The 25709-nt window shown below is 37.2% G+C and overlaps 2 protein-coding genes and 1 long non-coding RNA gene across 6 annotated transcripts in view; all 3 read left to right on the top strand.

Annotated features, from left to right (window-relative positions):
* The first annotated feature begins 1068 nt into the window (after positions 1-1068).
* LOC103043678 (uncharacterized) lies at positions 1069-9052 on the top strand. The gene is made up of 7 exons (XM_049480750.1): positions 1069-1516; positions 3351-3468; positions 6258-6584; positions 6709-6954; positions 7064-7150; positions 7960-8073; positions 8708-9052. Exons 2-7 carry the CDS (start codon positions 3414-3416, stop codon positions 8737-8739), a joined length of 861 nt encoding a protein of 286 aa, XP_049336707.1. The 5' UTR covers positions 1069-1516; positions 3351-3413; the 3' UTR covers positions 8740-9052.
* Positions 9053-15587: 6535 nt separating this feature from the next.
* cep162 (centrosomal protein 162) overlaps positions 15588-25709 on the top strand; it is a 68154-nt gene continuing 58032 nt past the window's right edge. Inside the window, exons 1-4 of one of the 3 annotated variants that reach the window (XM_022674060.2) lie at positions 15588-15760; positions 16565-16658; positions 21657-21682; positions 23449-23605. In XM_022674060.2, the coding sequence (XP_022529781.2) occupies positions 16625-16658; positions 21657-21682; positions 23449-23605 (217 nt within the window). In that variant the 5' untranslated portion in view covers positions 15588-15760; positions 16565-16624. The remainder of the gene's footprint in view (positions 15761-16564; positions 16659-21656; positions 21683-23448; positions 23606-25709) is intronic. The other 2 variants (XM_022674056.2, XM_022674058.2) reach the window with 2 other exon arrangements.
* On the top strand, positions 16665-19864 carry LOC125802405 (uncharacterized). Of its 2 annotated transcripts, none has more exons than XR_007439532.1 (6): positions 16665-16869; positions 17949-18099; positions 18571-18637; positions 19137-19257; positions 19368-19478; positions 19609-19864. It is a non-coding gene; the product is annotated as an uncharacterized LOC125802405 (long non-coding RNA). The 2 variants fall into 2 exon arrangements; XR_007439533.1 differs by having other exon boundaries at positions 19118-19257.

Here is a 25709-nt window from a genome sequence, read left to right as displayed (position 1 = left end):
GGCGGTTGGGAGAGCTTATATTTACATAAGAAACGTGAGGAGAGAGAGGCAGTGACACACCAGCGTTCGTGTCCTAATCACTCATCCAGTTATCTCATTCAGACAGCATCGGTTGGAGCTATCATGGCGCCAGGGCCACAATTAGTATGCATTAAGTATTCATTGGGAGAGACCAGAGGCAGGAGATGAGCATGGCTCAAATCTCACATTTCTCCCTATTTAGGATCCATCAATGGCTCTAACTCCACAGAAGATTCTACAGAAGATACTTATTATCAAAAGGCAAACAAGACATGTATAAAAGATTAATATATATATATATATATATAAATATATATTAATCTTTTATACATGTCTTGTTTGCCTTTTGATTAATAATCAATTAGAATAACAATTGTACTTTAGACCTATTACACAAAAATTAAAATAATCCCATTTATCAAACATACACCACATGGCCAAATGTTTATGGACACCATTCATAACTGAGCGTTTAGGAATTTTAAGTTGCTGCTATTGCTGACACAGATATGCAAATACACACACTGTCCCTGTAGAGAATAAGACTCTTACAGACTCTTACAGTGTATTTATACTGCATAGATTCCTATTAGGCCAGTGCCCTGCCTACAGGAAGTAAATATAATCACACAGAAATGAACTAAACATTACATTTTAAAAACTAAAGCTAACTTTATTAACAGAGGCGATAGTAGTGGCCATAGCGCCCCCTACTGATCAGCCACCACTGGGTTTAAGTGTGGTTAATGTCCTTAGATATTTACAGTATGTCATAGATAATAGATAAAGAAAAGAATACAAAATAATAGTTAATTTATAGACAATAAAGATTAAATTGAATATACCTACAAAGCATTAAAGTGTCAATCAAATAAAGTTTTTTAAATATCCTGCACTTTTTTTCCACAGTTACACTATAGCACCTGTTTACCTTAATCATTTATTCATCTCTCTGTGCGACAGTGTGAATCACATTTAGATTTCAGACTGATTTTAGTCATCTTTTCTTTGTAAACACAGGGATTAAAACTGGATATTCTTTGTTCTTTTCAGTAAAAACGCACCCCTGTCACGTCTGGTGCTGTTAGCTCCTCTGTCCCTTCCACACCAAGCTCTAACGGAGGTTCTCAGGTTAACAACTACACTACCCAGAATGCACCACCCGCTGACATCACGCATTCACCTGATCACGTGACACCTCACCTGCTTCCACCAGGAAGTCCCGAATACTGATTACTGGCACTATAAAGGTGCACGCCAAACAGACTACCACGCCGCGTATTGTAGGTTATCCTCGTACAAAGCGTTACTTATCTCTTGTCTCAGTTTACTTTGTGTATGACCTTGCTTTTGTTTTCTCGACGCCGATTTTTGCCTCTGCCTTTGATATTGTATTGTTTGTGTATGACCTGGACTGTGCTTTCACCACCGCCTCTTGGATTATCTCTGATACTGGATTACTTGTGTATGAACTCTGGACTGTCTCTCGTTTATGGTATGGTTTTGTCTTCATTGCTCTGTCTTAGGGTTGCAGCGGTAACCGGTTTCACGGTATACCGTGGTATTAAAATGCACGGTTATCATACCGTGTGTGTTTGCTTATTACCGGTAAAACGCAAGCCAGCGGAGAAACTCACCCGCGCATGCGCAACTCTGCTCCGCTTCAGCTACTCAGCACACAGCGGTGAGAACGGCAGAAAGTGCATCAGACTAGAGCTTCATTAACAATTATTATTGTTAATGAAAACGAACCAAATAACGAAAACTGAAAGTGAAACTTAACTAACTTATTTATAAGCGCTGTTTTCACTCCCGCAGTTCTACACCGTGAGGTGTTGTGCTGATTCTGTCCGCGAAGCGGGAGTCGGATTGAGCAGGGAGTCGGATTCGGCACAACAGCGGCAGCGCGGCAGCACCTCGCGGCCCGCGGTGTTAGTTGTAAGCGCTCGCGCTAGCCGCAAAATACGACAGAAAACACTGAGAAACTGCAGAATTATGTATTGGACTAAAATGAGCACGAGGAGATAAAAGAGAACCTTTACCTGTGAGTAGCTCACATCAGAACACGCAAATCTCTCTCTCTCTCTCTCTCTCTCTCTCTCTCGCACGTGAACTTCTCCGCACTGTGTTTAGCTGCTCTTAAAAATAATTTTAATTAAATAATAGTTCTATGCTTCTATGTTAGTGTTAATTAACATAATTCTGATCATATTTCGCTCATTCAAACAGCCTGAAAACAGACTTGTAATCTTGTAATCAACAAGCTTGTAATCAATGTGGCCGTAAAGTCACAGCTAAAGGAGGAAATACATCAAACCTGTTCTCCCATCTCCGAGAACACCACCCCGCTGTGCAGCGCAAAGTATGTGTTCAGTTTATAATTTTAATCTGAACATAAATAAAAACCTCTTTGTAGTCGTGCATAACCCATGCGGTAAGCGCCCGCAAAAGCGCTGAGTTATCCGAAATTCGGGCACGCAGGTACAGGCGTGAAGTGCGTGCTACGATGGATTCACGTGTCCGTGTAAAGGTCCTGGCCGGACTGGATGTGAAAGACGCCATTCATTTACATGCGTTCATTTTCAAATTCTGACGTGCCTGTTTTTCATATGTTGAAGGTTTTAAGGTATGAAAGCCTTAAAATAGAAATCTCTATTGTGAGGATCATGTCAGAAATAAATCCCCTCTTTCTGCAGTATCTGGTTATATACCAACTTTTTTATATATATACACTCTTAATGCCCTTAAGAGTAGTGGAAAAACATGGTTTCCTTCACCTGATGGTGTAGTTTCTACAATAAATAGTTAATTGAACAAAAAAATAATAATATATGTAACAAACTGTGATACCGTGATAACCGTGATACCGCGGTATTTTCCGGTTATCATACCGTGAAAATCTCATACCGTTGCAACCCTACTCTGTCTACTGGTGATCACCCCTGTTTCTGTATCGACCCTGATTACATCTGTTTATTCTTATAATAAACGTATATTATTTTTATCAGTATCTGCGCTTGTCTGCTATTCTGTTCTGACCATGACAACCCCATTCTTCACCACTTCCTTTTTATCTAATTTCATCCCTTTCTCTCGTCTCATTTCCTCATTTCAAGTCTCCACAGAATGGATTATTTTAACATTTAAGTTATTTTGATGTATAAATAATAAGACTTTGATTTAAATAAAATGCTCAAATACTATTTTAGTGTTTAGCTGAAAATGAATAAAATCCAGAATTGGCAATTATTTTTTTAAGAACTGAAACAGGAAGTGAGCTCTTACACAAATGTAGTCCAACTTCATTCAATAGCGTTTCATTCTCACAGTGCATCAGAGTGGAGTCTGTGGGGGACTGAAGGAGTGGGTTCTACAGCTGTTCTCTAGACTAAATGAAAATGCTGCTGATCTGTGGAGTTCTGTTGATGTTCACAGGATCTGCTGTGGGTGAGTTTCCTCCACTAACACTCTTCATTTCACTCCTGTAGAGTTTTGTGTGTTTTAATGATCAAGCTGCATCATCTGATACTTCTGATAATCCATCCATACTCTAATTTGATATATCATCATATATCTACACGTGTACATGTGTATATGTACATACGTATATGTAAGTATTATGTACTGTATATGCATTCATCTGTAGTAAAAAAAATACATACATATCATGTCAAGTTGTATGTTAAAAATGTTTTTTTTTTGTATTTTTACACTTGTTCTTTATATAGTGTCAGAATTTCATGTTAAATGGACCAATAGAAATGCTCCAAAACAACTTAGAATTAAAGTAACTTTACATTGACTTCCACTGAAAGTTAAAAAGGTTTTTCTGCTCCTCTGGAGTTCCTGTTTTCATCATTGACATGGTTTTTGCTTGTCAGCAAAGTTTTTCTGCAAGCTATTTGTGAATAAACATGTTACACATATATGTCTGTGTATGATGATTAAAGACAGAAATGCCCTCTATTTAAAAATACACTCGTTTCCTTATAAAAAAGGTCCATTATCCAGGGATTGTAGAATTCTGAATTCAGAGAAATTAATTTAAATCTCGGCAGTACTTTTTTATTATTTTATTTCTATTTTTTCCCCCATTTTTTCCTCAATATACAAGGCAAATTACACAACCCTCTCATTAGGATTCCCCCCTTTCACTAGTGATGCCCCAACACTACCAGGAGGGTGAAGACTAGCACATGCCTCCTCCGATACATGTGAAGTCAGCCACCGCCTCTTTTTGAACTGCTGCTGATGATATAGCATTGCCGAGTAGCATCACAGTGCGCTCGGTGGAAAGCGGAGGGACTCAGTTCCGATACATCAGCTCACAGGCGCCTTGTGCTAAACGACATCACCCTTTGGAGTGATGTGGAGAGAGTGTGCAATCTACCCACCCCTGAGAGAGCGAGACCAATTGTGCTTTCTCAGGGTTCCGGTAGCTGATGGCAAGCTACATGAACAGGATTCAAACCGGTGATCTCCTGATCACAGTGGCAGTGCTTTAGATCGCTTGAACTGCATGTGTTATACCAGCTAAAGAGGTAAACGTGACAGAAGATTGGGGGAGTTGATACAGACATTACTTTAGGGGTTTGGGGCTCGTTAGTAAATGTTCAGCTCTATAGTCACAATACCCAGGTCAGAAAACGCCCCTGATTTAAATATTCTGTCATAAATATTGTAAATTAATGTACCCTTATTGTAAATTTTTACAACGAAAAAAAACAAGTTTGTCAATATTGACCAGCAAAAATTATGTTTCTAGTTTTATTTTTATATTCTGACATAATCAGAATCTGATATTTGGTAAAATTACGTTTGTGCTTAGGATCATGGTATTTCTGCATGGCCCACATTCTCTTAATATTCAGTTCACAGGACAGCTGCACCAATGACGGCAAGCTGTCCTGGCCCAGATACAGCAAAACAGGCCCAAACCATCATACTACCACCATCATGTTTCACATGTGGCATAAGGTTTTATATACTGGAATGCAGAGTTTTCCTTTCTCCAAACATGACCCTCCTCATTTATATTGAATATATCTATTTTGGTCTCCCATCCAAACACCACCAATAGTCTGCAGACAAACTGCAGATAAACTGCAGACAGGCAACAATGTTCTTTTTTTGAAGAGTAGCATTCAGCTTTTTCCTTGCAGCCCTGTCATGCCCTCTACTGATCTTCAGGGTTCTGCTGATGGTGGACTCATGAACGTTTATATTAGACAACAGTGACGTGCAGACGCTATGGCCCAATGTGCTTGGGCAACTGCCCTTTTGCCGTCCTTGGCTGATATTGCCCTTCCGAGGGAGGGGAAAAAATAATATAGGCAAATATGATTTCATATTTCAACAAGATTTTCTTTATAATTCGTAATTTTAATTGAAGTTTCGTAAAACAAAGTTTTCACAGTCAATCATTCAGATTCAGACACCTCGAAAGACGGGCGTAGCGGGGGACACGCAGCACGCTTCACTAGAAAAAAAAAAAAGCGCAGCACACGACCGGGCGGCGCTTCAGCCGACTAGCAGAGCAGTTTGAAGATGCCATGGGAGTCGAGCGACTGCCCTGAAGGTGAGCTTGAAATGTAGCCTTCACAGTATTACAAGACATGATCACAATCAACTTCTCTAAAATCTGATGTCGTTGAGTTTAAGATGTTTAGTCATCCTAAATAATCTGACAGCCACCTGCTGTGCAACGTTTAGATAGCAAAAAAACCCCGACAGCCAGCTAGCTTGCAGTCAACGTTTTACATGGCTCAGGTTGTTTTGTGGGAGGCTATCTAAACTAAGTTACATGCAGCTGATAACATTTCATTTTATCAAGCAAGATGAATAACGGACATAAATCACTATTCGAATTATTCACATGCAGGTTGTGTTAATGCAGAAAATTCGAAACAATAACGGAAATAACGGAAAAGAGACAAAGACAGGAGAGAGAGCACCACTGTAGTAATTCATGTCAATATTCTGGTAACTTCCTTTCACAAATAAAATGTTCTGTTCTTGTGTGAAGACTCACAGGTCCACCCTTCAAAATAGAAGTCCCCCCCTCCCCAAACACACACACACACAACACAACAGAAAAGTACACAAATATCATACAAAAATAAACAAATTTCCACATTTCTCCTTATCTGACATAATGATCTGACTGAATCTGAGCAGTAGATGAAACTCACTAGTACCACAATAATGATGAAGTTCTTGCTGTTCTTCCTCTGCAGGTCTGATTACTGTAGGTCCTCAGTGCAGATCTGATCAGACTTGTGTGTTTTATGAAGCTCTTGAACATCCAATGCACCTGCAGCTGCCTTCTGAGTCTGAATTAACTCTAAAGAAGATTGATGAACGTGTTTCTCAGGTCATTTTGAAATGTAAAAAACAAAAGATCCTAATACACTTAAACTATCCAAGATGGCAGTTTGTTTCAGAACACAGAACCATGATAATAACCAGAGCAGAGAAGAACGATTCAGGAAGATACAGATTAGAGACCTTCGATTCAGAAGGCACTAACAAAGGTGTTTATGATTTCCATCTGACCATAGAAGGTAGGTCTGCACAAGATCTAATCACCTCACTTTGCAGTAAAATTTATCTCATAAATCTAAACTACACTAGACTAATCTAGACCGGGCTGTAATCTAATGTGGGCTGTTGATCTGTAACCTGTAGCTGTGGTGTCGTCAGTGGAAGTGAAATACAGCTGCTTGTCCGGCTTAAACAGGCGTTTGTTCTGTTCGTCTGATGGAGATCAGATCCACTTCAGCTGGACTTTCAGTAGAACCCCATTTAAACAAAGACTTACTGATGGGAATAAGACTCTCCTGCTGGATAAAGACGAAGTTGTGAAAGTTACCTGCCATGTAGAGAACCATGTGAGCCGTGGAAACAAAACCATTGAATTGCATCAGTGCCCTGGTAAATACTGTATACCTGTACTCTTAAAACAAATGATCACACGGACACTGGTGGATATGAATACCAGAAGTAAATACAACTTTTTTTTACTGTTTTGTTCAATTTACAGGATCATCTTCAACTGTTGGGATTTCTGCCACAGAATCTCCAGTATCTCCAGCATTTCCAGAGAGCAAATGCACAAACTGTGATAGTGGTACAACTTTTACTCTGTAAAAATAATCACTCAAAAAATGAATTTAATGAAACGTTGTTGAAAAGTCGTTGTAGTAAGGCTCTATGTATTGTATACATAGTGCCCACAGTCCCAGTTACTTTTATTTGTTTATTAAACTAAACTGAAATAAATGTATTCAGTTAACATCATAGTCTTTCACATGATGATAGCATAATCCTGTTTGTTTACAAGTGATCGCTCTAGCATTCAGCCAATAGCCAACAGCCACTCTCAACAAAAGAGTAAGGGTTAACTTGCTCTGACAGCCAACAACACTGAGGACAGGCAGCCAGAATTTATTATGATTTTTACAACTAAACCACATAGTGAAAGTTAGCCCGTGGGGAAAGGACTACACACTGATAGTGTGAAGGGTGGGGTGAATGCCATGTATGCAAATAGGTGGTGCCAGGAGCCAATGAGCAAGTCTATTGCCAGTGAAGTTAGTTGTGGGCGAGACCAAGCCAGATGATACTTAGTAAGGAAGTTTAAACGCAAATTAATTAGATTCTGTCTAAAATTAATAATTTAGTGATGCTAAAAGACTTTTAGATGTAAAATGTAATTGGATCTTTGTTTAATCAGCATAGTTTCCTGTGTGGGTCCATGACCTTTAATAAATAGTTTGTTCAGACGTGTGGAATAAATAACAGCTTTTAGATATGTACAGTATGAGTGTATTGTCAACTAGAGCATATTTCTATTTTTAAAGTACTGTTGTCTTTGTATCATTTTGAGAACATGATTATAAAGGTTGTTTCCAGTGTTTTCCTATGCTTGTTGCTCAGGGTTGATGGTGTTCGTGTCGGTGTGGCTGTTTGAGGTCATCATCCTGGTCTCGCTGTTGGTCGGAGCGTTTTACATCTACACCAGAATCTACAGGAAGCAGAGAGCAGCTGAGAGTAAGAGCTGTGTGTTTATTATAGACTATATTAACTGTAGATCTGATCAATCAGAATGCGACCAGCTCTAATTAACCTGCTTTACACTCACTGGACATTTTATTGGAAACACCCACCTTCAGGAACTCGACCTATTGGTCAGTTTCTGGCCACTGGCATGGAGGTGTTGATGCTAGTGGATGTGGTGCTGGCATGAGTGGATCAGGCCCAGTGGTCTTACTGTTTAGGCCCAGAGTTGGTCCACCATCCCATAATATCCAGATAAGAGCAGCTCTTAGGTCAGGAAGTGACCATTAGTGTAGAATTACAGGGTGGTTAACACACTCTGTCCATCAGCAGATGAGCTCCGGTCTCTAACTGAACATTAGCAAGGTGGGGCTTCCAACAGGGGAGGGGTTTCTGATAAAATGGCCATTTAATGTACCTTTATATGGTAATTAGAATATACTTTAGATCAAAACAGTTTAAAGTGTGGCCTTTCTTAAAGCCTAGGGGTCAAGGGGTCAGCTTAGTGTCTCTGTACAGCGGCTATTACCCACAGTAATACACAGCAGATAAACCATGATCATCTATGAAGATGTTATCAGTGCGGGGGTCACCCAAAGGTCACCTGTGTTCACTGTGATGTCCCTAGGCAAGCAACAGGAGGGGGAGGAGCCTCTGTAGACCAACCAGAACCAAGAGGAGGAGGAGGAGAAGCCCAACACAGTACCAGAGAAACCACCTGACCCGTCCATTCTGACACACCTTCACAAGTCTGGAGTTTAAAAGGAGATTATACACATTTATACACACATTCAAATCTTCACTGTAGGGATTACATGTTACTATGTGCTAACAGTTTCTGTTATAGTAGTACCATGTCTAATGTTTTCAGTGCAGTCATAACATGTTATTATCTATCAACATACTGTTAATTGTTTTTGTTTTTTTTTACAGTGTACTAGAAACATGTTATACATTAAAATAATCCAGCGATGTTTTTGGTCTAGCAATAATGTTTTTACTTCTTTTAATTTAATTGTAGTTGATTTCATGATATTTCATAATATTATGTGCTAAAATAATTTTAGCATGGGTAGGTTCTTAATTGCATTTTCAGAAACAGCCCTAAAAACCGATACCAATCAAACGTTTGGACACACCTCTTCTCATAAGGTGTTTTGGTAACACTTTATAATACTGTTCCATAGTTAATAGGAAACTAAACAGGAACTAAGCAGTAACTAATTAATAGTGCTGCAGTAACACCTAAATATTTTCTATTAACTACCAGGGAGTACTGAATAATTACTCAGTAGATAGTACTGAACTAATGATTATAGTAGTTCACTATTAACTCCACAGTAATTACTGAGACTTACATATCTCCCAGAGAACTACTTACTAATTATGTCTCCTTTATAATAACTATTCATTAATTTCTGCTCAAATCAACATTAAATACTGAAAACCCTTACATGCCACCTGGGGAACTATAGATCTAAATCAGTCTACACAAACAATTATTTAATCAGTGGTGATATTAAAGGCATATTTGAAGCCAGTGACACCATTTGTAGTAGTAGTGACATTAATTACCTTATTATCATCATTATCTTCCAAATATTAGCAACATATAGTAAAATACTACAGTGTGTTGTAATCTGCTTAAACTTTATAACTTAATATTATTACATAGTAGACATTATTTATGTTCTCCAGAAGGCATCTAAGACTATAAGACTGACTATACTCAATTTTGTTTTAATGGTCACTGCTTTAATTTTAAGCACCAACCTTATAAACGTTCATCTTCAGCCTTGCAGTCTCACAGACTCTAGTGCGCATTATTAGGGTAATTACGGTAATTCCACAGCGCCGGACCCTAGCCTCAGTGTGTTTATCTGCTGTTGCAGGTTATTCTATCAGTGGTGATATTAAAGTCAGTGACACCACTTATCATATGTTAACCTTACTTACCTTAGTATGCTCAATATCTTCCAAATGTTAGACACACTGAAATGTGCAGTAGTCTGCTTGACCCCCATTTTTGTAATGTTCTGTCAGTGTGTTACAGGTGTTTATTCTAAACCTGTGCTCTTCTTCGGTCCTCCTGGAGATGTGCTCAGTAGAAGTGATGGCTCACATACAGCTTTACTCTAGGTTGTGTCCTACATCCTTATTCTGGAGGAATTCATGTTTAAATGAATAAATATTTGTGTTAGATAACGGACTAGGCATCCCTGTGTTCTTCATAGATAATTAATAAGGGGTCCCTGTCTTCTTTTTTTGGGAGTTAACAGCAGCACATGGTAACCCATTACTAATGACTGAGGAGTTACTGTGTTCTTCTTTAGGAGTTACTGCAGATCATGTCACAGTATTATAAAGTGAGAAACATGTTAACTAATTACTAATTACTGAGGAGTTACTGTGTTCTTCTTTAGGAGTTACTGCAAATCATATCACAGTATTATAAAGTGAGAAACATGATAACTAATTACTAAGGAGTTACTGCAGATCAGAACACAGTATTATAAAGTGAGAAACATGGTAACTAATTACTAATGACTGAGGAGTTACTGTGTTCTTCTTTAGGAGTTACGGCAGATCATGTCACAGTATTATAAAGGGAAATATACATTAATAATAATAATAATAATAATAATAACACACATTTAACCTAGCTTACAAACACACACACACACACACACACACACACACACATTTAACCTAGTTAACTAACACACACACATTTAAACTAGCTAACACAATTAACCTACCTAACACACACGCATTTAACTTGCTAACACATATATAACCTAGCTAACTAACCCACACATAAAAGTTAACTTAGCTAGCAAACGAACACACATAACTTAGCTAACTAACACACATTTAAACTAGCTAACTAACACACACATAACCTAGCTAACATAGCCAGTTAACTAACACACACGTAACCTAGCTAACTTAGCCAGTTAACTAACACACACGTAACCTAGCTAACTTAGCCAGTTAACTAACACACACGTAACCTAGCTAACTTAGCCAGTTAACTAACACACACGTAACCTAGCTAACTTAGCCAGTTAACTAACACACACGTAACCTAGCTAACTTAGCCAGTTAACTAACACACACGTAACCTAGCTAACTTAGCCAGTTAACTAACACACACGTAACCTAGCTAACTTAGCCAGTTAACTAACACACACATAACCTAGTTAACTTAGCCAGTTAACTAACACACACATAACCTAGTTAACTTAGCCAGTTAACTAACACACACAACGTAGCTAACTTAGCTAGCTAACACACATCCAAAAGCTGTTTAACAACCCACAAAGAGTCCTCCTCTGATCCGGGGGTAAAATCAGCTGGAAAAGATCTCAATATCTTGATTACTAGTTTATTTTCAATCAAATACAGAAATATGAAAGCAGCAGTCTCTCCTCCAGCAGCAGCAGCAGCACAGCAGAGAATGTACACGAAGGACCAGGGGCCTCATGTACTAAAGGTGCGTACGCACAAAAACATTGCGTACGCCATATTTCACGCTCACGGTCTGATGTACTAAATTTGACTTGAACGTGTGAAAGTGTGTTCCCCCACGGAAGTTTTGTTTTGGGCGTACGCCTTTTTTTTGTGCGTATGTATTGTGTTTTTGTCATTTGGCGACACTTAGAGGCGATGCATTGAAATTACAACTATTAAGATATCCTTTATGCACACATTGAAGTAAGCATTATTGGGTAAAATAAAGTAAATTAATCAGACAGTTTCATTGTCTTACAGAAATAATCGTTTAACGTGTTTCCACTTAGCCTAGATCAGGTTTGCGCTGGAGTTGTTGGAGATGCAGCGTTGGCATTACTGGAAAATACTGCTAATGGCCGAATTCATTGAGCGCGCATTTTCCGTGACCATTATGTTTTTTTGGCCCATGATGATGACTGGCTTATAAGCAGTTTTAGATTTCCAAGAGCATAAGAAAACAAGCTGAGTGCGTGACGTGTGTCTTTTTGGTAGGCAACTCATTTAAAGCATTTAAATGAAAGCATTTATCTTAGAATAATAAAACTTAAAACATGGGTAATTATACGCTATGCGTATATAATATTATTATTATTATTATTATTATTATTATTATTAATAATAATAATAATAATAATAATAATAATAATATAACATTATACTCTGCGTAATTGAGGGAGGAGTCGTGGCAAGTGTGATGCTTTCGTGCATTTGCGCTTGATTTCAAGTTGATTGTGATGTACTAAGAGAAAGTACGTGGAATTCTGCCTACGCACGGTTTGATAAATCCGGATTTTTTTGTGCGTACGGAACTTTTCAGATCTGAGCGTACGGAACATTTTAGTAGGAAGTCCACGCAAGTCTTAGTACATGAGGCCCCAGGAGAGCTGCGGCCGTAAAAGAATTGGCTGTGTACCGTAATTACCCTAATAGTGCGCAGTAAAAAAAAAACTGTGAGACTGCAAAGGCTGAAGATGCACTTTTATAAGGCTGATACCTAATAATAAAGCAATGATTGTTACATTATTACTGACTTACAGTCATTCTTAGAGTCTTAGATGCCTTCTGGAGAACTTTCATCAATGTTTTCTATGCAATAATATTACGTTATAATGTTGTTTTTTTCTTCCAAAAATGATGGTTAAGCAGAGTAATACACACTGTAGTATTTTACTATATGTTGCTAATATTTGGAAGGAACTGAGGATAATAAGGTAATTAAGGTTACCACTACTACAAATGGTGTCACTTGCTTAATTCAAAAATGCTTTCAATTATATGCATTTAACTCAAATATGCCTGATTTAGATCTATAGTTCCCCAGGTGGCATGTAAGGGTTTTCAGTAGTTAATGTTGATTTGAGCAGAAATTAATGAATAGTTATTATAAAGGAGACATAATTAGTAAGTAGTTCTCTGGGAGATATGTAAGTCTCGGTAATTATTGCGGAGTTAATAGTGAACTACTATAATCATTAGTTCAGTACTATCTACTGAGTAATTATTCAGTACTCCCTGGTAGTTAATAGAAAATATTTAGGTGTTAATGCAGCACTATTAATTAGTTACTGCTTAGTTACCTATTAACTATGGAACAGTATTATAAAGTGTTACCGGTGTTTTCTTTCTTTTTATGATTTTTTTATTGTAAATGTAATTTTAAAGACTATATTAAAGCTATATATGAAAACATGCAGACTATTCATGCAATCAAAAAGTGTAAAAACAAATAAGAATATGTTATATAGTTTAGTATCACATTTTTGAGGACAGATCTGCACACTCTTGGTCTTTTAATCTGTGTCTTCATGAGGGAGAGTCCCCTGGAATAGTTTTCTCAGCATCTTGAAGGAGTTTCTGAAGGTGCAGAACAATAGTTGCTGCTTTTATCTCTTTAATATTAATCTACAATGTATAAAATCAATTAAACGAAGAATTAAAAAGAAAATATGAAGATAAGCGTCCAAACTTTTGACTGGTCCGGTAGTGTGTTTTAGTGAACTAATATCTCAGTATGAGAGTATGTATATGTTCCCTCTCCTCCTGCTCCTTGTCATGTACCGAGTTGTACATTAGGGGGCGGAATATGACCGTGTGTAACAAAGCGCCAGTAGCAGGAGAAGAAGCCTCCATTAAGATCACAGCGGCTGCGTCCCAAATCACACTCCTCTACACTTCTCTCTTCACTACACCGAGGGCACCACTTATAGTGGTGACGCCAAAGGTGTAAAAAGTATTCACGTTCATTACTCTGTAGGTAGAAGCATGGGCGCAGATGGTACTGGGGACGGATTTATAGTGACCTCATCCGAAATCTAGCATCTACAAGCATAAACGTTGGGGTTTTAATTTAATTAACTGTACGTGGAGTTCTGTGTTCCACAATGCCCTTGTTTTTAAACTAGGAAGCGTTCAGTTCAGAGGTTACATTGTTCGGAGCTCCGTGTTCCAGTTCCAATGTAAATTTAACGCACCTTCTCAAGTCCGGGGTTCTAAGGAGCTGGTAACTGCCTGTAGACTACAGACACAGGCAGTTACCAGCTCCTTACGGTACGTGTCCACTGGCACTTTTTTTCAACGCAATCCGCTGCTGGATCTCCTTGCTCGTTTTTGAATTAAAATGAAGCAACAGAAGTAGACAGTCATAAGTTTAATATTTTTATTTTTTTACCAACCTCACTGTAACCTATAGCTCTATAAATCCATATTCTGCCGCTTTCAGCTTCTCTTCTGTGGTTGAAAGGCGCCTGTTCCCTGTGTGTGTGCGTGTGTAAGAGGCTTGTGTGTGTGTGTGTGAAGACGCAGCCTGCTCTTCCCTCATTGGCTGGACGCAGCCTGCTTTTCCCTGATTGGCTGGACGCAGCCTGCTTTTCCCTGATTGGCTGGACTGGACACAGTGCGGCGGCCGGATTTATTTGAATAAAGTTGAGCCGGAGGGCGGAGCTGCGTTAAACGCAACGCAACCCGGCATGCACCGAGGCATGCAGCGGCTCTCTCCATTGATTTTATGTATGATGTTATTATGATGTTATTTTAGTAAGCAGTCGCTGTTAACTGAAATTATAAGATGTAAAATGTTAACATTGTCTTCCTGGTCTTGCCTAGGCTGTAGCAATGAAGAAACAAAAAACAATAACAATATTCTAAAGTTTATTGCAGCATATATATATATATATATATATATATATATATATATATATATATATATATATATATATATATATATATATATATATATATATATGATTTTACAGCTTGGTCCCCCCCAGTTCAAAATTTCCATCTGCGCCCCTGGGTAGAAGTATAGATAACAGGGTTTAAAATACTTCTGTAGTTGAAGTATCAACTCAAGATTTTTTACCCAGTAAAAAGTGAAAAAGTACTGGTTTAAAAAATACTTAATTTGTAAAAGTAATGTTTGGGGGGGAAATGACATTAAGGATAAAAGCTATAGGCTGAACCACAAGAGCCAAACGCTTTATAAACACAATTAAATTATATAAAAATGAGAATGAGATACTTAAGGTATGGGAATGCGGGAATGATTTTATAATCGTGTGAAAGTGTAAGGGGTAAAAAGTACAGATAATAGTGTGAAAATGTAAGAAATAGAAAATACAAATAATTGTATAAAAATGTACGGAGTAGAAAGTACAGATAATTGTGTGAAAATATAAAGAGTTGAAAGTACAGATAATTGTGTAAAAATGTAAAGAGTAGAAAGTACAGATAATAGTGTAAAAATATAAGGAGTAGAAAGTACAGATAATTGTGTGAAAATATAAAGAGTAGAAAGTTCAGATAATTGTGTGAAAATGTAAGGAGTAAAAAGTTCAGATAATGTAGTGAAAATGTAAGGAGTAGAGGTAAAAATTCATCTTAAAAAGAATTACTCCAGTAAAGTATAGATAGCAAAAATTTAAAAAGGCATGTATACTCAGCTACTTGATACCTCTAGGTGGTACCCTACTTAATGTACTTCCTGTGAAGTGTGTGAGGGTGCGGATTGTGCTACAGCCGGTGATCCAGCCCCGCTCTGTACCGCGGGAGTCTCCATAACAATCACAAACAAGTGTCAGCTGTCGGAGTTTATCTAGATATATACAAAAGAGTCGGGATATGATACTTTAATAAATTAAGAAGAGAGGTGCAGCTGAACACTCTTTAAGTGAGTCAAGTTAAGTCTTTTATATTTTAGATATTTAGCAGTGTTTTGTTAAGCTAAACTTTAGCTGCTGATGGACAAAAATCCACAGAAGCTGTAAAAACAGGGACCAAACATATGTTCGGCAGCGGGGTAACGACTGTGTGCCTGCAAACCAAGCAACCTAACTAGCCTTAAGTATTATTATTATCAGTTATTTGATTATTTAGGCAAGCTAGCCACCTGTTTTGTACTTATAATATATCCCTAGAAACTAAAGAGAATAGCTGAGGTGTCTGCCTGGAGTTTTGATGTTTTATACCGGTATAGTTAGATTAACCAACTTAAATGTTTATTTAGGCTGACTAGCTAGCTAACGCTAACGCTAGGTATTTAATTATTTAGGCTAGCGAGCGTTCTGTTTTTTACTATTTAACTTAATGTATTGGTAGAAACTAAAGCAGATAGTTGACGTGTTTACCTGGAGTTTGAGGAAGTTTGCTTGCATAATATTTTGACAAAAATGTTTATTTAAATTAACAACCAAACTATCTAATACATCTTTACTTACAGGTATCAACAGATGAACGTACAAGCTAGCGTTAGCTTGTTAGCTAGTGGTCTAATAGAGGCAGGTAGACCTCGGGAGGTTAAGCTTTAGAGACACATTAAGCTTATTAAGAGTCGGTTTCCTGAACAGGGATTTAACCTAGTCTCTTCCTGTATTATAATAACTGGCTTATTCATTTTAGGCGTATTCATTCTATAGTAGACCCACACGTTAATGGTCTGTGCTCATATGTTGTCTTCTGCTTGTGTCTCTTTCAGCATTTCAGCATGTAACTGTCTAAAGGTTATCTAGGTAAGTTTCCATGTTCTCTGTAAAACATGGCTCACCGAATGACGAAGGAGGAGCTGGATCGAGGAGCCGCTCGCTGCAGCCTGTAGGAAGGCGGAGTTGGACATCCAACCCCGCCCACATCCAACTCCGCCCATGTCCAACTCCGCCTTACGTCTAAAGCAACACCCACCTTACGTCCGTCACGAACGCCTACATTTACTCCAGGTAAACAGGAATTGTAGCCGAGAAAGCAGCTAAAGCATCTATCTGATTTATATCTCCGGTTATGGCGGTAAGTACAAATATTGAGTTATTTTTTAGGTTAACAGAGCTATTTTTATAATGTCCTCTTGTTTTTCTATATTATATTTTATGAGTAAACGGTGAGTCGTTGATACGCACATGAAGGTTCTACATCGGCGCGTGTACCATGTGGTTTGTTTGCTTCTAATCATATTGCCGGTTTTTTTTTGATGGATTCTAATGCAGAATTGCACCCAGTCTTGTCTAATTCAAACTTTAGTTATCTTACCTTCTGTTTTATGGGCTAAAATGTTACCAATTAATGGTATCACAGATAAACTCTCATAGCTAGTAGTGAGCTAGGCATCAGTTTTGTTTTAGGCATAGCTAGGGGTCATAGTCAGCTAACCTAAAAAACTGTTTAAACTGTCTATACAAGAAGTTAATTGGCTAACAAGATAGCAAGATAATCTAGCTAACTAAAATTGGTTCAAAGTCTTAGTCATACAAATAAATATTTGAAGATATCAATGCTTAATCCTCCTATTTAATTTGTCAGGAATAGCAATGGTATTCCCGGGTTAATTTGACCTGGTTCATTTTTAATTATCCAAAATATTTCTGAAACCAAAATAATCCTAACCAGAAGAGTAAATATTTAATAACTAACTCCATTGCTGATTGTTCTATCAACATTTAGTACAATAGTGTACAATAGAGGTAATAGTTCAATTAGGATAATTCACTTGTTTTTCCATTTTAAAAAATCTTACTTTTTTTTTTGTTTTACTACTTTGTTACTTTTAAACGACCAACACAATATTTTTACATATAAATGAAACATAACATTACAATTTCGTTTTAGTTTTTGCAGGGGGTTGTTGCAAATATGAAATTAACCATTTTCATGTTATATGTTAATTATACAAATAAAGGCAAGCTGAAGACGTTTCATACAGAAAAAATACTTTTACTATCTTACTAAATGGATCAATTTGACCCGTAACGTAACAGGAGGGTTAAGTCGATGCACATTTATTACCTTTGTACTGAATGTAGTTACAATTAATGTGCACCGATATAGTAATTGTAAGCTCATGTTGTGTTTTGTTGCTTTCTGTTTTACAGCATCCAACACATGTCCAGGCCACTCCTGACCCTTCACGGTTTGGCCAGTGTGGTGTTTTCAAATGCCCCTGCTTCAGTTTTGACACTGACCAGCGATTTAATAACAGCCTACATCTACAAAACCATATCAAACAAGCAGTCGAGAATAACGGTATGGGGAAGTATTTCTTTAAACAGAGAGAGAGATATTGATTTTATTGGCTATAACAAATAAACATGTAAATGTAATATCTTGAATCAACAAATGCACTTACATCTTACACTCAATTGATGGGCATAATGAGTTGAAGAATATTAATATTTATAGGCTTAATTGCATGTTGTGTGCATTTTGGTCTTACAGTTTCCTTCATCTCTAAACTGCACACCTACAGCACACTTTTATTGTGTCTATTGCAGCCATACAATACTATGCAAAGACCAGTTCAGACATCATGTATCTCTGTGCAGCAGTGCAACCAAGACCATTATAGCAGAAGTGTTTAATCCACAGACTGTTGCTACTTCTGATGCACGTCCAGCTCCCCCTCTGCCAGCTACTCCTGATACACCTTCTCCCAGTTCTGGTCTTGCTTCCTCTGTGCATGGTATTAATTATATTAATTATTATATTTTCTCTCAGGAAAGTTCAGCGTGTTGAACGTGTGACTGATGAAGGAGATAGAATGGGCAACGTCTCCTTTGAACAGGTGTGAGGGTGTGGATGTGTGTTTTTTTTTATTTCGGGTTAATTTAACTGGGCCATTTAAAATGTTTTACTGTTGTGGTTTGTTTTCAAAAGTCTGAATTGGGCTGAAAAGATAAGTTGACATTATTTGAAATTTCAACTTGACCTAGTGTTGACTAGTCATTTCAAGGACATTTGAAGCCCATAAGCTATTGGAGTGCTATCATTTTAAAGGGATAGAAAAGCAGAGAGCTGTTTTGTTACGTTAAGGCAGAGATTAGTCAACAGAATGAGGCTGACTACAGTCTTCAGGCAAAAATGCTAGCCATTCCTACAGTAATCAGAGATTGGGGATATGATTGAAATAATAAGTGCCAACTCAGATTAATAGAATACCAAAATAGTAATTGGTTGCAGCCTTAGAATGTTATCTGGTCATTTTTTTCAATTACTATAATTTTCATGAATCAAAATCTACATGCTTCTATAATGTTTTTCACAGATGCCCCTTATTCTCATAGATACAGTTCTGGATGAGGGTGACAAAGCTTTTTTAAAGCTGTCACTGGTTTGTCGTCTCTTCCGGGACATTGTTTGGACAACAATCATTCCGGGCCTGGGCACATTTCGAGTGGCTTGACAGTAAGCATGATATTTCAGTACAGTTAAGATGTTTGTTTTCCCTTAGAAAAGGAATTACACTCACTGATTTTGAAATCATTTTAAAATTCTTGATTTTTTTAAACCTACAGGTGTAGTGCCATGAAAACATCACAGTGCTGCATGTAAAGACGAGTTTCGCAGGATGTACGAACTGCAGTGCTGCCAGAACTGTCAAGAAACTTATAAAGACTACATACTGGGTATGTTTGTTCTAAATAAATTTTGATAATTTTTTCCTGAGGTCAGAAATTGGTAAGTCAATATATTTAAGGTATTGGGGCTTGGGAGATTGTTACTTTGTGAAAGTGTGTGTTTTTACTTATATTACAGGCTACGTTGGGCATGGGAGACGAGGGGAGCTTGTGGCATTTTACAGCGAAAACGAGCACCCTGGATTCTGCAACCAGCTTCATGAATGGCTGGGTGTGTGAGTGGCTGGGTGTGTGAGTGGCTGAGTGTGAGTGGCTGGGTGTTGCATTTTTAAATAAAGACTTCTGTATTTGTTTGACCAAAGCATGTAACCAAACATTTTAAAGGCTAGTGTGCCAATAAATGCCAATAAAGATATTGTATTAGCTTGGACAAAGTGTTTGTAAATTGAGTTAATTTCCCTGGGAACTACTGTCAGCCATACAAAATTGGGAGAGGAGAAGCAGGAGAGGGATATCATTATTATTATTATTATTATTATTATTATTATTATTATTGACAAAATAGCTATGTATACATATATTTTAATTTCTGAAACCACAGCTTTTGATATATTGTACTCTATCGTTATACACTATCCAGCATACCATTATTACCACCTGCTTGTTTCTGCTTCTATTATTCTTTTTTTTTAGCTCCAATTAGCATCTAGGACACTTTAGTTGCATAATGGTTTACTGGTGTATAATATACAATAGGTATAAAACACTGTTCACTCTATTAGACACTTCTACCAACAGCTGCTTTACATTGTGAGTGAAAAGTCAGAGACAGAATCTTTAAATCTGTTGCTGCACAGTTTGTTGCAAATCTGCAAATTCTTCATCAGTGCCCATGGGATGCTGCCTACTTGATGCTGAATACAGGACGCTGCCCACATGATGCTGGTTGATGGAGCATTTCCTGTCCAGTAGTGACAATGAGGTGTTTAAATTCTCCAGAGGCACTACTTTGTCGGATCCACTCATACCAACACAGCTCTTAACACCACTATGTCAGTGTCACTGTAGTGTTGTGAATAACCAACAAGCCACATAATAGCTGCTCTGTGGTGGTCCTAAATTGTATGCTATACAGTGCAGCTGTGTCATTCTCATCTGTAATATTTTCAGCACCCTGTTGACAGTGAAGATGCAGAATTACTTCTAATATCATTATTATATATTAGCTATGCCTATGACACAAATAGCCTTTCCCCTGCTGAGTGGTGATAAGAAGCACTGTCTATCTGTAATATGAAGTATAGAGCATTACAGTACAGAGAACAGGTGTGATCTAACAATCAAACACTTTAATAATCAGATGCACCCTTTGACCAGCCTCTACCAGTGCAAAGCCATGATTGATAATGTGCTCTTTATTTCATATGGAACATAACCAAAAACTGTATATCGTAAGTTTTAACTTTATATAATAAGTAAATAATGATTCCTATGATAGCTAATCAATAATTCTGGAGATATTTACCAGTCTAAAATAAATTTATAAAATCTACACACTCTGGCAACTAGTTTAACAAATTTAAATGTAAGGATTAATGCAGTGAAATAATGGCTTACTCTGCTGGTGAGTGGGACAGATTAATGTATAATGTATTGTGATATACAGGGCAGAGGCAATTGATCTTTTGGAAACAGCAAATCGTTGTATGCAATTATTTGCTTATTGTATAAAATAAAGGAGAAATGGCACACGTGATGAAAAAGAAGAGTTCCCTCTGTTACACAGAATGAGTTACCAGCCTCATAAACCACAAGTTAGCAGCATGCCATATAAGAAAAACAATAAAATCATACACTTTTAAGTTCACATGATTCCTTATGTATTACTTTATTTACAATGTTAAACCAAAAATGAATGAGAAAGTGTTTACAAACTTTTGGCTGGTACTGTATATATAGCCTATTTTTTGTGATATCTGTGCATTACACTACAGCATGTGTAGTGCTGTAGCCAAGGCTACGTGGTGGAACTACTCACAAGATATGCGTAAATTTAGCGCAACATCGGCGTTATATGCGTATTTCACGTGGCACACAGTGCTTCTTGAACAAAAAAGTAGGGGGGTTGGCGTACAAGAGCACATGTGGGCGGAGTTGGATGTGGGCGGAGTTGGATGTCCAACTCCGCCTTCCTACAGGCTGCAGCGAGACGTACTTGGCTGGATCAGCAGTTTGAGCAGTTTTTGAAAGAGGTGAGGGTTTGATAAAGGATTTTACACTTGCGCTGAAGTTTTCTGTTTTGTCTTTATTAACAACAGTGTTCTGGCCTGTGTAACTAGGTAACTAGGCTAAAGAGAGGGCTGGGTTACGCCTGGGTTTCTTATGTTTGTGTATAAAGTCTCTACTAAGTCCCTAGTTACACTATTTAGATCCATTTACTCAATCTTGTTGCACCACCAGACTGCATGATTTGTCTTAACTAGTAACAATTAAATCATGCTCAGGGTTACTACGCTTTTACATGAAGAAAATAAATGTATGACATGGGAGTGGTTGGACATGGTTGTCCACCAGCACATATGTTTTTAGTATTTATGAAAACTTCTTCATAATATTCATACTATAATTATCACAGCATTAACAGCATGTTATATTATAGGATATTTTATGGGATACTCTATGGAATACTTCAGTGTTGCATAAATAAAGATCTTGCAGCATTGATGATGGTAGAGTCTGACCGCTGCACAAAGTCTTCTCCAGCACATCCCAAAGATTCTCAATGAGGGTTAAGATCTGGACTCTGTGGTGAACTCTCTCAATCCATGTGTGAAAATGATGATCTCATGCTCCCTGAAATCTGCACTCTTTCACAATTCCAGCCCCATGAATGTCCTCTTGGAATATGCTTGTGTCATCAGGGAAGAAAAAAATCATTTGATGATAACCTGGTCTATATTCAGTATATTCAGGTAGTCAGCTGACCTCATTTTTTCAGCACATACTGTTGCTGAACCTAGACCAGGTGGCAACTTTTTTTTTTGGCCAGGCAGCGTAAATGCATACATTTTATGCATCGACGTGAGGGGGAAAAAAAGCCCTTTGTTGTAGTGTTGGTCTCTTTCCAGCATACAATATACACAACAGCAATTATCTGTTTAAAATGTTGCCCATGCTGATCCATCTAAAAAAAAAAGAAAAAAAGAAAAACAAATATTGGCAATACCAATATGAGTCCAATATCGTTGTCTATCCCTACTGGGGGTTGCTGTTTTGCAAAAATGATATACCTGGCAATATGACAAAGCACTGAATGAAAAAAATATATAGTTCAAGCATACTCTACTGCAGCAAAATGAATATTACATTTTATTTGGCGATACAATTGCATACGATATGATATGGCACACCCCTAATTGACATTGTAACATTAGTCATTGTAACAGTTTGTAACAGATTCAACATATGTGAATGTGTGAATTTTCCTTTTGCTACAAACAGCAAAAAAGTGGTACCCCCATAGCCTATATTGCCTAAAATAATATCACAATATTTCAGGATATTTTTGTAATAGCAAAAACATCCCCTAATAACAATAACATGAATTGCATTAGTAACACAGAAAAAAATGGGGGGACTCTTGTATATCCAGTGTGTTTTAAACAACCTAAATCACTTCTTGATAACAAACACTTGAATGTTATTATATAACCATTCTGCACACAGTTTACCAAAGCTCATATGCTCATGTGATTCAGTCCTATAATTATTTATTGCTGTCAATTCTCCACAACCTTGCAGGAGAGTCTTTTATTATTACTTTGAATAATTTCTATTGCTCTGTTCATCATGATATTTTATACAATAAAGGGAAACTGCCTGATTTAGTTTATTTCAAAAGAAAATAATGGCAAAATGCACATTCAAGCTTTTGCATGATTGGAATTATACAAACCCTCGATCTCTGCAGCAATGTATCATTTTAACTACAGTTTTCTGTTGTGTTCCTCTCATGCAGTCAGTCTCTGATGACTCTTTTGAACTTGGAACCAGCTCTACACGCCCCAGTGTCCTGGACCAATTGGGAAAAGCACAGCCAAAGCCGGTGAAAAAAAGCCAGGTGTCTGTGCCTTGGTGGCAGGACGATGATGACAGTGAGGAGGTTCTTGGAAAAGGTATGTTGAACAGTCAACTCTGGTAGCTTTTTATGGGATTTTTATGTGATGATCAAACACTTACAACCGCAATTTCCAAAAAGTTGGGGCACTGTGTTAATGGATATGAATGTAAATAAAAACACATACTATCTCAGATGTTGAGCATTTCAGAAAGGCAGAATGTCTCAGAAGCAAGTGTCTAGAACAGTAGTGCAGCTGTAGGTCACACAAGCCCCCAGTATTACACTTTAAAACAGCTGTCCTCAATTACAGCATTCACTTTCAGACATCTCCTGAAAGCAATGTGAGCCTAAGGCCTACTCTTTTGGGAATTCACGGGTTGGGCATCCATGTCTGAGCAGCTGTAGACAGGCATAAGTTCAATATATGCAGTGCCAAGCATCAGGTAGAGCGATGTAAAGGACACTCACGTTGAACTCTGGACCGTTGAATCAAGCTGCACCATCTGTATACATATGTTTTAATGCATAGTACAACTAGAAGAGTGTTACTCTGTATTTTTTTTATTGGCAAGAAAAGATCTATTCTCTTAGGAAAGATCTATTCTTTCCCTCAGGCATAGCACAAACTTTAACCATTTTTAAAGTTTTTATGATCGGATTTCTGTGTACATTTATATATATATATATATATATATATATATATATATATATATATATATATATATATATATATATATATATATATATATATATATATATATGCTCTTTTAAGTTAATATAGAAAACCTTTCTCTCTGGGCAACCTTCTACAAATTAAACTGCAAGTGATAATCATCAGGTTTCTGCTTAGAGTAATCGTTTTATATTACGTTCAGATGCTTAAATTGTCTTAATAGTACTGTTTATATATTAAAGACTGTAGTTCTCTGCATACTTTATTATCCTACTTTTGCCATATTATTTAATGTTCAGGAAACCAAAGCAGAGCAGGTATTATTTATGTTTTGACATGGTGGTGGTGTGTCTGATTCACTCACCATCATGTCCGTGTCATTGCAGTGATGAAGATAACACACTGCCCAATAATAAAGTAAGCAGAGAAACAGAAGGACTGCCGTCTGTAATTACGGATGTACAAAAGGCGCTAATATGAGATGGCTAACAGCTCTTTGTGGCCAGCCAGGGTTTTTAATGCTGCAAGGATCTTTCCCTAATGAGCTGCAGCTGTCCTTAATCAAAGAAATACTCAGTCCAAAATGGCTGCATACTATGTGGCTCTGCCATACCCCTTTACAATATAATTGAAAAAAAATCTTATTTTCAATGAAGAACAAAAGAGTCTATCAGGTGAATTATTGTAAAAAAAAATCTCTCTGCCAGTGTGTGGATTTGTTACATTTTATTCCCAGCTTACCTTACCATTAATTTACCATTAACACCCTCAGAATCTGTTTGTAAATTAGCCATAGCTCTTCATTATCAATTATGTGCTCATCACCTTTTCACATTGATAGATTAGTACCTGTTTTTACATTATCCATATCTCTCCATTATGTGCCCATCACATAAATCATACAATCATAAATTAGTACCTGTTACATAATCTCTAGAAGTGACATAAAGTTATCCAAAAGCAGTGTGTAAGACTTGTGGAGGAGAACATGCCAAGATGCATGAAAACTGTGATTAAAAACCAGTGTTATTCTACCAAATATTGATTTCGGAACTCTTAAAACTTTAGCAGTATGAACTTGTTTTCTTTACTTTATTTGAGGTCTGAAAGCTCTGCATCTTTTTTGTTATTTTAGCCCTTTCTCATTTTGTACAAATACATGCTCTAAGTGACAACATTTTTATTAGGAATTTGGGAGAATGGTTGTCTGTGTTTCATAGAATAAAACAACAATGCTCTTTTTACTCAAACATATAACAGTCTGACAAATAAAATGCTCATAATTAGTCAGTTGGTGGGGCTAGAATCCAGAGTTTATAACTACATGACTACATTTATTATAATTCTGCACAATGTATTGTTTCAGCATTGTTACAGTACATGCAGTGTCTTAAGAAATGTCAGATTAGATCTTTATTTATTCGTTTTTATTTTTTTTTATTTTACTAAAGTAAAATTTACATTTATATGATTTTTTTTTTGACTC

This window comes from Astyanax mexicanus, chromosome 6 (genome assembly GCF_023375975.1).
Source record: "Astyanax mexicanus isolate ESR-SI-001 chromosome 6, AstMex3_surface, whole genome shotgun sequence".
NCBI lineage: Eukaryota > Metazoa > Chordata > Actinopteri > Characiformes > Acestrorhamphidae > Astyanax > Astyanax mexicanus.
Note: the sequence above shows the minus strand (reverse complement) of the source record. Positions and strands in the feature narration are given on the sequence as shown.